This window comes from Oryzias melastigma, linkage group LG3, assembly GCF_002922805.2.
Source record: "Oryzias melastigma strain HK-1 linkage group LG3, ASM292280v2, whole genome shotgun sequence".
Lineage (NCBI taxonomy): Eukaryota > Metazoa > Chordata > Actinopteri > Beloniformes > Adrianichthyidae > Oryzias > Oryzias melastigma.
In genome coordinates, this window is record NC_050514.1 from 30,517,203 (window position 1) to 30,531,744 (window position 14,542).

Below are 14,542 nucleotides of genomic sequence, written 5' to 3' on the forward strand. Positions count from 1 at the left end.
TATATATATATATATATATATATATATATATATATATATATATATATATATATATATATATATATATATATATATATAAAATAGTTCTATACTTTTATGTTTAAGCAAAACTGTAATTCAATAAAATATACGACCACAATTTGGCTTATAAATATAATAAAATCAAAAGTTCACACGTTTATTCACTTTAAAAAAACATAAAACATTTTTTCCCCAAACTATAAAGACAGTTTGTTAATATTTAATTTTATATTGGAGTGCAGAAGTGCTTAGTTTGTTTCTTAACCTAAAAAAATAAACAAATTAAATAAATAAATAAACAGCAGATCAAAAACAGCTAAGAAGAAGTGTGGTGTTAATGTGGTTTGCTGTGAGTAGCAGAAAGAGTTGGTGACAAAACCAGAAAAGTGCAACTTGCACACTCAATAACAAATCTTTTATTTCAGTTAAGAAAGTCCTTAAAGACTCATAAGAACCTTAATCTGTCACTTAACAATATTCTCATAAATATTAGCAAACTTAATCCACAGATTTACTGGCATGTGCAGTCTTCTGTGTTAACATAAGCCTAATATTTAGCTTTTAAGGGGTTACGATTTCCTTTAAAATAAGGTTTAGTTTATTTATTTTGTCAGCTATACCAGCATTTCTCTCACGGAAAATCTTGTTTTCAATTTTATTTTGATGTCACATTTTTAGCTGAAGTTAATTTTAAATGCGGCTCTGGAACAAAATAAAATGATGCAATTTAATGACATAGTTCCAGTTTAAGGGAAGCCATTCTATGCAAATTATTTCAACAATACAAAAACAGAACTGTTTATCTGCAGTTTGTTTGGTATCCAGACTCCTCTTTTGTTGTTCTGGTCAGATACTGACTAGTTTTGTGATGTCAGTTTAGCTTTAAACATTAAAATTCATACCCTCACGTCTGATGTTTTCCTCTCAGACGTTGGTTGCTCACCTTCAGGTATGTCACAACATTTGCCACAAGTCTTTCAGTTTCTCACCTCATTTTGCCTCGGGCGTTCAGCCAGTCTGCCTTTTCGTGCACGGATGAATGTGAGTGTTACGGGAGTTGATTTCTTATTGGATGCATAGGAGTGAAACTTCTCTCTCACACATGCAGCTTTCATTCATTTTTAAACCAGTAAACAATTTCTTCACTTTAAGTTTTTTTCTTTTAGACTTTTTGTTCAAATCTGGTGAGCTCTTTTCTCGAGTGGGCAGTTTGGTGACAGTCTCAATAAAACATAAAAGTTCCTGCAGACAAGGCAGTTATCCATAAAACTGAACACATTGACAACAATACTGTGTGATATACATATATTAAGGATACTATGTACGAAACAATAAAGACACATTTTTGTTGTACAAGCTTTGAGCTTAAGATCTGATTTTTATCTGTACATGTTATAAAAACAGCATACTGCTTTGGCTGATATAAATAATATTGGGTAACAGACGCAGCAATGACGATGTGGAGGGAGTGTGGCCTTCAGGCTTCAAAACCCCTGAGAAAGTCAGCGTTGACACCTGGTTGAGGCTGCACATGACTGGCAGCGGCGCTCTTTACAGTCCGCCTTCTTTATTGGCGATGAAAAAACTGATTGTCTTGCTGCCGGAGCCACAAAGTTGCAGCAACGACTAAAACAAAGTTTTGATAAAGTCAGTAAAACATTAAATCTTTGCCAGACTGTGTCCTGATGCCGTGAGGTCATGTGACTTCTGGGTTTATGTCACCCAGCTGTCCAGACGCATTCGCTTCATGGTGGGGCTCCCGCCGCCTTCCGCCCGCCCCTCGGGGAGGGAGTGGAAATCCGGCCTCTGCGGCGGCTCCTCGCGCTCGCTGCCGCCCTCGTGGGAGCTGCAGGAGGAGCTGACGCTGTCCGCCGGAGACCTCCCCACCTCGGCTTGAGCGGTAGAGGTGGAGGAGTGAGGGAGGGGCATGTACCCCGGCTGGCTGAGGAGGTCGCGGGGCGGGGAGAGGGGCTCCGCTTTGATGTTAACGTTGTGGTTTGTGCTGATGGGGAAGCTGGAACTTCCTGACCTGCAAACACAGACACAGGCACTGTGAGGCCGTGGAGTGGCAGCGCCACCTAGTGGAGCCAGTCTGCAGAATATCTCATAACAACATGACGCTAAAATGACAAAATCCTGAACTAAAAGCCAGACTCAGCATTAAGACACATATAGATGATTAGAATGAACATTTTTGTGTGTACACCACTACGTACACACGTTTTAAAAACAAGAGGTTCACTTCATCTAATATTCATCTTTTTTAAATATAAAGCTTTGAACAGGATGACGAAATGGAAAAACGGAAATATTGATCATGTTTGCCTTCAGAGGAACCATAAACAGAACTGTTAGTCACTCAAGTGTCGTTGCACGTCCATTTTCAAACCATCAAAAAGCAGAAGAACTTTACACAGCAAAGGAGAAAACAGAGAAGTGACAAAATAACAAACACAAACTATTCACTCATCTTCCCTGGAAGTTATTTCTAGTGATAATTACATGTTTATAGAACTTAAAATCCATTTTAAATGTGATAAATGAGAAAAACGTTCCATAAAAAAACATGTATTCATTTTAACTTATTTTTCATATAAAGATTACTTAAGTTAGTGGCTGGAGCTTATAAAATTGAAGGTATCAGTTTGTATTTTCAAGGGGAATCTCCTATTGAAGCTTCATGAGGATCCCATGGATTCTGTTCGTTCTTGTTCTATTATAAGCATGTTTCAGTTTATTCTGTTATTTTGTATATTTATTTCTCTTTGCTAAAAACAATGAGACATAATAATTAGTTTGCTATATATGAGTTAAAGCTCATTAAAAAAAGGGCAGAAAAGGCGTATAAACAGTCCAAGCTTTTCCTCAATACTGAGTGCAGGTGAGCGAGCGTTCATCAACCCGTTCACCTAGATGTCCCCAATCAACAAATTAAAGGGTCTATGTCATGCTAAATCGATTGGAGTTGTAGGTTCAACCTGGAATGTGTGTGAAATGTCGTGAAAATCACTCAAACAGAAGTTTTCTTTCCCTATATTGTGCAAAAATGTGAAAATGACCGAATTGGCCACAAAATAATACAGCTGTACGTTTACAAACCCTTAAATATGAACACGAATGATAACACTTAAACCTTTTCCACTCGAAGGTAGAGGTTGGGTGAAGCCATTTATCGTAAAAAAATGTTTATCCTTAATAATCTCAATGATGACAACAGAAAGTTTACACACTGATGACTTTATTCTGAAAACATGGACGTGCTGATCCAAAAGGGTTTGAATGGCAGCTAAAGATAATCATCCTCACCAGAGACTCAATCCTCAGTCAAGGGGAAAGCTGAAGAGCTAAAAATCTACGGGAAAAGGTAACTGACTATCCAAAACAGGAAAGGGGTATAAGAAGATATCTAAGGAACGGAGAATGCCAGTCAGGAGTGTTTAAGAAGTGAAAAGTGAGGAGTTCTGTTGAAACCAAACTACAATCATCAATATTTTGTGCCACAAATGCCAGAAAAATCGCTGGGGATGCAAAGGAAACCTCACAAATAACTTCAGCTGAGATCCAGGACTCGGAAAAACAGTGATGTGGATGTTTCAAGATGTACAATAAAGAGGCACCTGAAGAAAAATGAGCGAGTCGCCAGAAGCAAATGTCACAAAATATCTCAATTAGATACGCCAAACAGCACAGAGACAAAACTCCAAACTTCTGGACCAAAGTCATTGGGAGTAATGAGACCGAGATTGAACTTTTTGGCCTCAAACATTATCTGTACATTTGAAGAGGATTCAACAAGGCCTATGATGAAAATTACACTATTCCTACTGTGAAACACGGAGGCGGATCACTGATGGTTTGGAGATGCAAAGGCAGAGGGAACAAGATACTGGGGGAAGCTCTACATGCACATGTGACACAGTTGGACATTTGAACACAACAACGATCAAAAACAAGAGGTCAAGACCACCTGTCATTGGGTCCTACTGAATAAGGTGAAGGTTCTGGAGTGTCCGTCTCAGTCTCCTGACCTCAACATTATTGATCCGCTCTTGAGAAGATCTCAAGTCCGACAGCCCAAGAATTTAAAGGAACTTGAGGTTTTCTGCTTCTTTACTGTTAGAGAAATGAAAGAACCTCAACGACCACAAGAGACTTCAAGCTGTCATTGATGCAAAAGGAGCCAATAAGGTGTTAAGAACTAGAGTATATCAACTTTTCATTTGCGTAGTTTGGTCTGTTGGGAGTCGAGAAACTTCACACTTTTGTGCACATATTGATTATAAACAGCAACTAACTATGAGTAAAGAAGTAAAGAATAAAAAAAATTTGTGTTATCATTCATGTTCTCTAAAAATTATCCTAAAATTCATAATTTTTTAAAACTTATGAGCACAACTGTCATTTCAAAACATCCTTTGGATATTCTCAATGTGTGGTTTAGTTTTGTTAGTTTTTATTTCATGTTTTTGAAGGTTTCTCCCACCGTGATGTCATCTTTTTTGCTTTTTTTTCACTATAGTCAGAATTAATTTTCATCAGGTATGAAGTGAGGGCGACATTATGACTCAGATACACAATCAAGGTCTTTACAGCAGCAGGACAGAATAAAATACGACCAGAAAACTCACATGAATAATTAACCGTAACCACTAGAATGACAGGTAGGCCACAATAGATAAAAGAAATGTAAACAAACAAGAAATACATAAATAACCTTGAAATAAACTTTTCAAACTAACTAAATGAAGACTCTTAATTCTGACACCATTTTATGCAAAACGCAAATTCTCTCGTATTTATATGAATTTTATAGTATTAAAAAGTTTGACTGTTTTGATTTCATAAAAATACTGAACAAAAACACTGAAGTTTTTAAAGCTGCATCAGTGAGGATGTAGTTTCCTTCCTGTTTTCTTATCTTTAAACCTGATGAACAAACTAACACACACACACAAACACGCAGCTGTCAGCGATGACGAGGTCAAGCGGTCGCTGCACTCACCCTAAGGAGCTCAGCTGGTGCTGCCCCCACGCCGCCATGGAGCCCAGGGAGGGGCCGGCGGCGGAGCCGAAGCCGCACAGCTCGGCGCTGCTCAGAGCGTAATCTGACGAGAGGAAAGACGACAGCACTCACTCTTGGAGTTCTTTGCCACGTCAGCATCTTTAGAGCATCAGTTTGGTTTGTTGGAAAACACGATGACAAAACAGAGAACAAAACTTTCTGCTGGATTTGAGGACAAATACTTAGTAAAAATGAAACATCGCTGAACAAAGTATGTTTTTAATTTATGATGGAATTAATAAAGTTGTTTAAATGAACAATCAAAGGGGTAACAAGGATTTTCTGATCATCAGAAGCAGAGAAAAGCGGCGAGGAGTTACCGCCGCTGTAGGCAGAGCCGATGCCGGAGTAGACCAGGCTGTGGGGGGGCAGGCTGGGGGTGTTGATGGAGACCACCGGCGTGGTCAGAGACTGACCGGACTGACTGCTGCTCAGCCTCTGGTTGTTCTGAAAGCAAAGACAAACGGGAAGTTTCTTCTCTGTGCTGGTGCTTCAGTGTGGATGTAATGCTCAGTGTGGCCACAAGATGGCAGCAGAGACTATATTTTTATTTATTTCCTTCTTTATTAACTTGTACTTATTTTTACATAATTATTTTTTGTTTGCTTAAATAAAAAACAATAATTAAAATTTTGACTTTTCTTACGTATTTTGCAAACTTGTTTCAAATAAAGTCATAAACTCTGAAAAACAGCACATGAACCTGCTGTCTTTTGGATTTCTAAATAAAGCAATCTCAAGATTTTTTATTGAGTTATTTAAGAATTTTTAAAGACTTTATGTTTTTTCATAACAAACACTCTTCAGTCAGAATATTTAGTTCATAAATATGCAAATATCTAAAAAAAACTAAATGTTTAAAGAGGCTACAACTGTAATGAATTCCCAGCTCACAAAATCACACAACAGAAGTTTTTAAAGGCCCACAATGATAAAAATATTGTTTTTAACATGTTCTTGTGGGATTTTTCTAATGTTAGATGACATATATTAATGATATTAAGCTTAAAATAGCACTTTTAAATGTTTCTTTATTCAAATTCAAACAGAAACAGATGGAAAAATGCAGTTTGAAAAACGTTGGATTTGAAAACCTCTCACTCTGATACATCCACTTGTTTGTGCAAAACAGTAGAAGTTCATTGGAAATTCACCTCCGAGTTGTGGGTGAGACTAATGGCACAAGCAACCCTGCCCCACTTCCCATCACCCATCTAAACCAGGAGCTGGCAAACCGGGGGCTAAATTTGGTTCGACAAACTACAATAAATTATATTGATAAGCCCCTGATGATTTTATTGGACCTTTTATGATGGAATTTACCCATAAGTGGCGCACTACAAATACACTGACCTTTATTTAGGTGTAGAAAGTTACTCTTCCAGTTTTTTAAAATGCCTTTAGGTTGCCAATTTATTGCTCGAGCAAGGAAAAATAACAGGCACTTTTTATCCCAAATGCCATATATATATATATATATATATATATATATATATATATATATATATATATATATATTTATATATGGGTTTTGGAGCCTTTTGTGGCCCACAAGTCCAAAAGTTTACCCTCCTCTGGTTTACACACTCTCCCACTAGCTTATAGCTCCTCACAACCTCAACCTAACATTATCGGTAACACCGGAGCTATCGAGCCCTGCAGTTGTGATCGAGATACCGGCTCAGATGAGGAAAAGAGAGACGTTCCTGGATCTATTTGTCTGCAAGTGGATGCATCAGAATGGAGCTTGTGACATCACAGTTAAAATTGAGAGATTTTTCAAACAGCATTTTTGTTCCTCTGCTTCTGATTTACAACAATTTGGATTTAAAAAAAGGTAAAAATGCAGTTTTAATCTTAATTGTGTTTGTACATGTCCTCCATCATGAGAAAAGTGCTTCAAGAACAAGCTAAAAACGCCAAAAACAGGGATTTTTTTCACTTTAATCGTGGCTGTAATACCACATTTTCACCACAAGATGTCAGCAGAGACTTTTTTTAATAGAGATTTTCTTTTAAATAGTTTTATTTTCTCCACTTGTTTTTACTTGTCTTTAAAAAAACTGTACCTGAAAGTGCTGGGTTTGGAATTAAAAATAAACAAATCTCACATTTAGCAAAGATCTTTAAGAGTTTTCTTTATATTTATTTCCTAACAAACACTTTTTAGTGTATACTGAAGGATTTTCTCCACCTCCTTCAAACCCAGTAACACAACACGACAAAACCTGCTCAGAGGAAGGAGAAGCAGAGCAACAAGCTTTTTTATCCATTCTCCATCAGCTGTTAGAGCTGAAGAAAACCAGGAACCAAATCCTGAGAAAAACACGACTGAGGACCTTCGCAGAGCTTTAAAGTCCAACACAAACACACAGAGAGGCTTAAGCGACCAGCACATGTCTGCAGTGAACATGTCATCAGAGCCGTCTCTGTGGGGTTCCCTGTTCATCTAACGCTGAGCCGACACAGCCTGTGATTATGGCCGCTCGGCTCCCCCCGGTGGGGAGAGATGCCGTCTGATCGCAGACCCTTTAGCTGCCGTCTGCGCAGCCGCAGACCTTCTGCTCCTTCAAACGAGGCGGAGACGAGACGTCTCTGGTTCTGTTTAGTTTAACATCACAGCTTCACACCACAAAGCAGGAATTTAACACCAAGCTTTCCCTGTTTGAATCCCGATCCCGGGAAGTTCGTCAAATCACTCAGAGCATTTGACCATGAAAATAAGTCAGTTCTGCTGCAAACGAAGTGTAAACTTTTAAAACATTCGGGTTTACAATGAATCTGTTAAACTGAGCATCAAACTGTTGTGCTAAAGTAAGAATTAGAATAGGATTTATTGTCATTGTGACGTGTTACACGGACAATGACATTCCAGAAAGTGACAAAAAAAGATGAACATAATAACATAATGTACATCATGACAAGTTTAAAAAAAACAACACAGAAGAAAAATAAAAATTGAAAAAAATATTACACTCATATTAGTCCATTCGAACAAAATTTCCCCTTCTTTGCACACAAAGATCCAGTTATCGCACAGAATATTCCATTTATTACACAGAATATCCCATTTACTGCACAGAATATTCCACTTACTGCAGAGAATATTCCACTTATAGCTAAGAATATTTCACTTACTCCCCAGAATATTCTACTTATAGCACAAAAAAGTCCAGTTATGGCACAGAATATTCAATTTATTGCACAGAATATTACCCTTATTGCACAAAAAGATACATTTTTTGTCCAGAATATTCCACTTACTCCCCAGAATATTTCACTTATAGCACAAAAAGGTGAACTTATTGTACAGCAAATGGCTAATGTTGTCACACCCTAAAAAACACAAAAATTCTCCCAATTACATTTTCAGTTTAATCAGACATCATTTCCACCAGTAATTGAGATTTTAAAAAACAAATTTGATGAAAATCATATTTATTCGTGTTTTTCTTACTTGTTTTCTGGCCATTTTTCTCACAATGGAGGACAAATATAAAGAAAATTAATCTCAAAATTGCATTTCTGAGCATTTTGTGTTTGAAAAAGATCATATTTGTGACGTAGAAAATATGATGGCGGGTAACAGACTCTGTGCTCTGACCTCCCAGCAAAGAGGGAGGGAAAGAGGGGCCGGGGTTGCTCAACGCCAAAGGTCCCGCTCACAATTCAAAGGCAAGCAACACATATTTTTTCTGTTTTGTAACAACATAATCATGATTTAAAGAGCACTGAGAAGGGCTGGAGAGGATAAAAACGACACATACCAGCATGGCCGCTTTGGAGTGAGGGATGACCACTCGAAGGTCGCTTTTGCGGCTGCTGAGAACCAGACTGTTCCCCTGAGGAGGAGGAGGAGGAGGAGGAGGAGGAGATTTCGGTGCGGCGATTTTACCCAGACCGCCTCCACCGCCGGAACCCGCAAAGCCGTTGACTGCACACAGAAAAGAGGAAACGAAACATTTACAGCTTCTTTCTGCAGGATTTTAACGCTGATGTCAGAACACTCAGAAACAACCAAAACAGGTTCAGATCCATCAGAGTTCTGACTGCAGGAGTGAGTCTATACATTATACAGCAGTTAATGATGAATGATTCATGCTGACCCCCCCGACATTACATAACAGTTTCTGACAGACCCACAGATGACAGAGGTTATATGAGGACAGAAACGTTTACCATCAGGAACCCCCTCTCTGTTTATTTGTTTTTTATTTTATTTATGAGGGAAATCAAGGAAATCTATAACAACATTTTATAAAGCATTTAAAACCATCAGATTGGATGTAAATTTAAACTCAGAAGTTCGATAAAGCAGAGAGATAGTGAGACATTTAGAGTAAATATTTTTATTTAAGTCGCCCAAAAATGTTTTCTTTGCTAAAAATATTTTCTTTTATTAAATGTATTCTGTCAGTTTCCTTAAAATGTGATATTTGAAGCACTATGTTTACTGTTTTGTTGTATTTTTATATGACGGTTTTGAGATGTTAGAGTGGGAATTCGCCTATTAATGGGCTTTGCCCTGTTGGGGAAAATTCATAAATAAATAAATCAACGTCAATCAAAACTGTTTGAATTCATGTCAGAATGTAGAGTAAGAACTCTGAGTTTGGTTAAAAAAATCCCATAAACGTTTGTGAAGTTCAGGAGACCTTCGTCCAACTTTCCCAGGAGTTCCTGCAGCATAAATAAAAAAATAAATAAATAAATCGTATCTGTTTTTTAAATTTCTCAGAAATTTCTCCTTTTAATGAATCCTGTAAAATGTTACCAGATTTGACATTTCGCACTGGCGCTCGCCCACCTGTAGGTGGCGGACATGCACTAGTAAACAGTAGAAGAAGAAGAAGCCCCTCCCTGCTTGACCAGTGTGAACATCATTAGCGTAACATGAATGTTAAATTGAGAACTTAATTTAAAAATAAACGTAAACTAAACCAGTTGATATTTTTTAAGAAATATTTTTCGTTCATGACATCAGCAGCATTTGTGTTTCTGCATCCATATCAGAGCATGAATCTAAGATGCGTACCAGCTGCTCCGGATCCGTTTGGCAGAACCAGATCAGAATTCTCCTGCAGACCTCCTGAAGACACAGACACACACCTTTTTACATGTTCTGAAGGCGTTCTTCTCAGCAGAAGTCACCAACCTCTTCAGGCCGCGGACCAGTTTCATTTGGAGAAATATTTTCACGGATCTGCTTTTGTTTAGATTCCAGTTTCTCTTTTTAACATTTGAGGCTAAAGTGGATTTTCATCTTCTGTGTTTGCATCTGGTTTGAACTTTATCTGTTCACTATGTGATATGGATTTATCCATAACTGACAAAGTGGAAGCTAAAAATTCAGACAGTCCAACTTTAATGGTTAAAAAAATGTTTATTAAATCTGGTATTATCTATAATAAACATGAATCCACAGTTTGAACAACTTTATTAGCAGCATCCTCATAACATTAGACGGCCGGTTACTGAATATTCTGCATTATCATTATGGTTAACTGTAGCAATAAATCCATATTTGGAGTAAAGACTGGTTTTTGTCTGTTAAATGCAGCTTAGTTTTATTTTGAAGTTGAGGCTCTTCTTTTATTTCCTCTTTCCAAATTTGTTTATTTTTAAATTTTTTGCTAACTTGAGGGTTTTTGCTTTAAGAAAGTAGATTTTCGTCACGTGACCGAACAACTTGATGTGTCATCCAAGTCGGATGAGGTGGAGAGAATCCAGTAGTTTTTCAAAATAAGACTTCCTGTCCCACAGACCGGCTCCATGGCCCAAAGGTTGTGGATCTCTCTGCTTTACAGAGTTTATCCTTGTTAGACAGTCGGATGATTTACTTCATGTGCAGCTAATAGAAAAACAGGAAGTGACGTGGACCAAAGTGGTTTCATATGAAGAGATTTCAAATTAAAACACCAAGAGCAGATGAACTCTGAGGACATTTTATGTCTCAGTTTAATGTTCCTGAAAGGATCCCTCACCTGTGTTTCCAGCGCTGGCAGGTCTGTGTGAGGAGCTCATGTTTCTGTGTGGAGGCAGCGCCAGGATCCCGCTGTCGGCCAGAACCGCCGTGGCCGCCGCCAGAGCCTGCGAAGTGGCTCCTCCTCCTCCTGGACAGTAAGCCGTGCTCCCCGGGGCCGCATGCATGAAGTGCTGCTGAGGCTGACCCGCCGACTGGAGGAGAAACACACAGCGTAAATCTCTCCAGATCAGTCAACGAGCTGGGAAACCGCTTCCCAGACGATACTCCGTCTCCATGCATCCATGGTTTCTCAGTTTTGTTTTGGATCACAAAACGTCTGGCGGATATTTGAACATGATGTGGCCAATAAAACTAAGACAATGGGGGTGGGAGGAGCCACAGGTGTCGCATCATCTAGTTTTTGCTGCAGCTGAGCAACAAAAACTTGTTTTAAGGACCAGATTTTTCCCAGAGAATCAGGGAAAAGAGAGGAAATATGAAAATGAATAGCTCCCTCTGCTGGAGCCGGACACAAAAAAAAAAACATAATGTGCGCCAAAAATCATTGGCTGGAAGACCTCAATTGGAACGCCCCCGTTTTAAGTTTTTGACCTTTTTTCCCTTTAATATACCGTAACTGCTTACATGATCAGCTGATTTAAAGAGAAAAATAATGACATTTCGTGAGCTCTGATCAGCTAATTCATAGAGAAAAAAACGATATTTCACTGAGTTACAGGTGCAGTTATACAATTTTGAACACTTGTTAATCTTGACTCTGATTCTCTGTCCCATTTGAAGCTCATCTTTCACACTAAACTGCGTGACAGTTCGAGTTTATTCACATTCAAAAGCCTAAAATCTGATAGATCTGAAAAGTTTTTAAAACATCATTTTAAAAGACTTTCCCAAAGTTTTGAAATTTGAGAGATTCTGGCGCCATCTTGCATGTGACCAGAGCCCCCTCGATTTCTCTGTCATGTGGTTAAAGATCGGGGGGTCACTTCGGGTCAAATGGCGGCAGACGTTTTGACCTTAAAGCCGGTTCAACCTGCAGGGGGTTCTGAACCCGTTTCTGTCACCAAGCGAGACTCACAATTTTATGACTCTTCATCATGTTGTCAAACTCCTCGTTGATCTTCTTGTATTTCTCCTCGGTGGTGGGGGTGAGGACGTACGAGGCCTCTCCGTCGGGGCTTTCGCAGCCGCGGTGCTCCTTCTTGTTCAGAGCCTGAGAGGAAAAAAAAACAGGCAGAGATCTGGATCAAAAAGAAGTCTTTTATTTGTGGTTCGCAGCTTTCTGGATCATAAAGTCAGAGGATTCAATCTGAAAGGAAAATAAAAACATTTCTAGGATTTTTGGACTCCAGAGAACCACAATGACTCCAGAAACACACTGAGGACTCGTCCTGGAGGTCTTCAACGAAGCAGAACGTCATGGAGGAAGTGCAGGTTTCATTTAACTCAATTATTCAAATTCAAACTTTATTTATAAACCCATTTAACACAGCAACAACACGAGTTTTAGAGCAACAAAGAATGCCCTCAACAAATGAGACATAAAGGGACACACGCTCTGTGGTCTATGGTACAGCGTCCGTCCTGAGACTGGAAGGTTGTGAGTCCAAATCCAAGCCGAGTCATAACAAAGACTCTAAAAAAGACTTGACACTAGGGGTTTAGGAAAGTATTAATTCCGTAAAATATCGCGATACTTCCTTTGGCGACACCTGTATCGATATAAAATGCTTCCAAGACGATATTTTATTAAATTATGTATGAGCAAAAATGTATTTCAGAATCTTTCTCAAGCATATAGATAAACATTACTGGTTAAGAGACATTTAATCTGTGTTTTTCTTATGCTGGAACATTTTTAGCTGGAAAATCGGACAAAGTTCAGTGTTGAAAAAATATTTCCTAAATAACTTGAAGAAAAGCACCATCAATTTAACTTATAGATACAGTTCCAGAGCTTAATGTTCTGATCATTACGAAAATGACAAACTTTGGCCAATACACACCCCTGATTGACACTCAGCATTAAGAGGTTGGATTGACGGGGGTTAAACCACCAAATGGTTCCTGAGGGCGTCTGTGTCTGCAGGTCACCCCTCCCTCAGGGGTGGGTCAAATGTGGAGAGCAAATTTCACACACCGAGATGCACGACAGCTAATTAGAATAAATAATAAAATGATCAAATTTAACAATAAAAAAAACTGATGTGGAAACCTGACTTGATGCTGATGAAAGGAAGTGATACTTTGGAGAACTTTCCACGATAGAGTATGAAGTCAAAAACTGAATGAGGCCTCAGCGTAAGTTTTACTTCTTACTTTAGGAAGTACTCAGGGTGTATTCCAGGGTGTCAACAGGGGCCAAAATCCAAAACACACAGCTGAACAGGACAAACATTAATGGCTACATAAAAAAAAATTGTTTAAACTTTTAAAAATGTAACTTTTCTATCATAAATATGAATAAGGAATATTATTCCAGAATAAATCAACCTAAACCTTAAATAACTTCCAATATTTTGCTCTCCATAAAAACACATATTCTGTCAAAATTGAGATGTTACAAGATAACATCAGGCTGTTTATAATAATTAAAAGTGATCTGGAGGGGCGGATACTATTTAAATTCAATCGACCAGGGACTCGATCATTGGGGGAAAAAAATAAAAATTCAGTACGGATTCTCGATTGGGGGTTGTCCTGAACTTCCACAGGCTTAAGATGTTTTTTTTATTTTCATCGAGACAATAATAAAAAGATCCTTCAGTTTTATTTACCCTATTTATTAAGGGAATTATTAACACGAATTAATTACACTTCGTGAAGCAACAATCTTTTGCTTTACCTCAGATGGAAATAAATATTTAACCAATTTTTGGGACTTTATTCTTGCTATTTTTTCAGTTTAGATTGCTTTTTCATAAAAAGCGGACTATTTAATCTTTAGTCCGGCGTGTTGTCACGGTAACACAACAACGTGTCATTTAGAAGATGAAGCAAAAGTTTATTTTAAAGAAACCACAACATTTGGTCAATTCTTCTTCTTCTTTTTTTTTTATAGCAGCCAATCACAATCGAGTATTCACCCTGACCAAGAAATAAGTTAATTTAAAGTGCAGAAACACAATGTTTGTTTTTTACATGTCAGCATTTTTGTTTTCCTGGAGTAAAACTGCTGGTATCTGATTTAACGCTTTATTTATTTAAACATTTCAGACAGTAAAAATGAACATTTTCTTTCTGGACTGTTTTTGTTAAAAAGCTGCATTTAATCATATATATTTTACCCAGTAAAAATCTAAAAGTGCGATGAATCTGATGATTTAACTGATGTAACATGAACCCAAGCATCAGCAACAGCAAAACAATAAAAGAAAATATAATTTTCAAATTAAAAATCAAAACACATCAAGAGGAAACATGGATTCCTCCTTCCATATAAAAAAGAAGACGTGCTCTACCACAGCCAGCCGCTT

The 14,542-nt window shown here is 38.0% G+C and overlaps 1 protein-coding gene across 2 annotated transcripts in view; it reads right to left on the reverse strand.

The window, feature by feature from the left end:
* Positions 1-1,311: 1,311 nt before the first annotated feature.
* LOC112161270 (myocyte-specific enhancer factor 2A) overlaps positions 1,312-14,542 on the reverse strand; it is a 47,223-nt gene continuing 33,992 nt past the window's right edge. Inside the window, exons 5-11 of one of the 2 annotated variants that reach the window (XM_024296335.2) lie at positions 12,145-12,279; positions 11,068-11,260; positions 10,119-10,172; positions 8,851-9,017; positions 5,404-5,530; positions 5,024-5,126; positions 1,312-2,050 (exon numbers count right to left, since the gene is read on the reverse strand). In XM_024296335.2, the coding sequence (XP_024152103.1) occupies positions 1,735-2,050; positions 5,024-5,126; positions 5,404-5,530; positions 8,851-9,017; positions 10,119-10,172; positions 11,068-11,260; positions 12,145-12,279 (1,095 nt within the window). In that variant the 3' untranslated portion in view covers positions 1,312-1,734. The remainder of the gene's footprint in view (positions 2,051-5,023; positions 5,127-5,403; positions 5,531-8,850; positions 9,018-10,118; positions 10,173-11,067; positions 11,261-12,144; positions 12,280-14,542) is intronic. The other variant, XM_024296336.2, reaches the window with a different exon arrangement.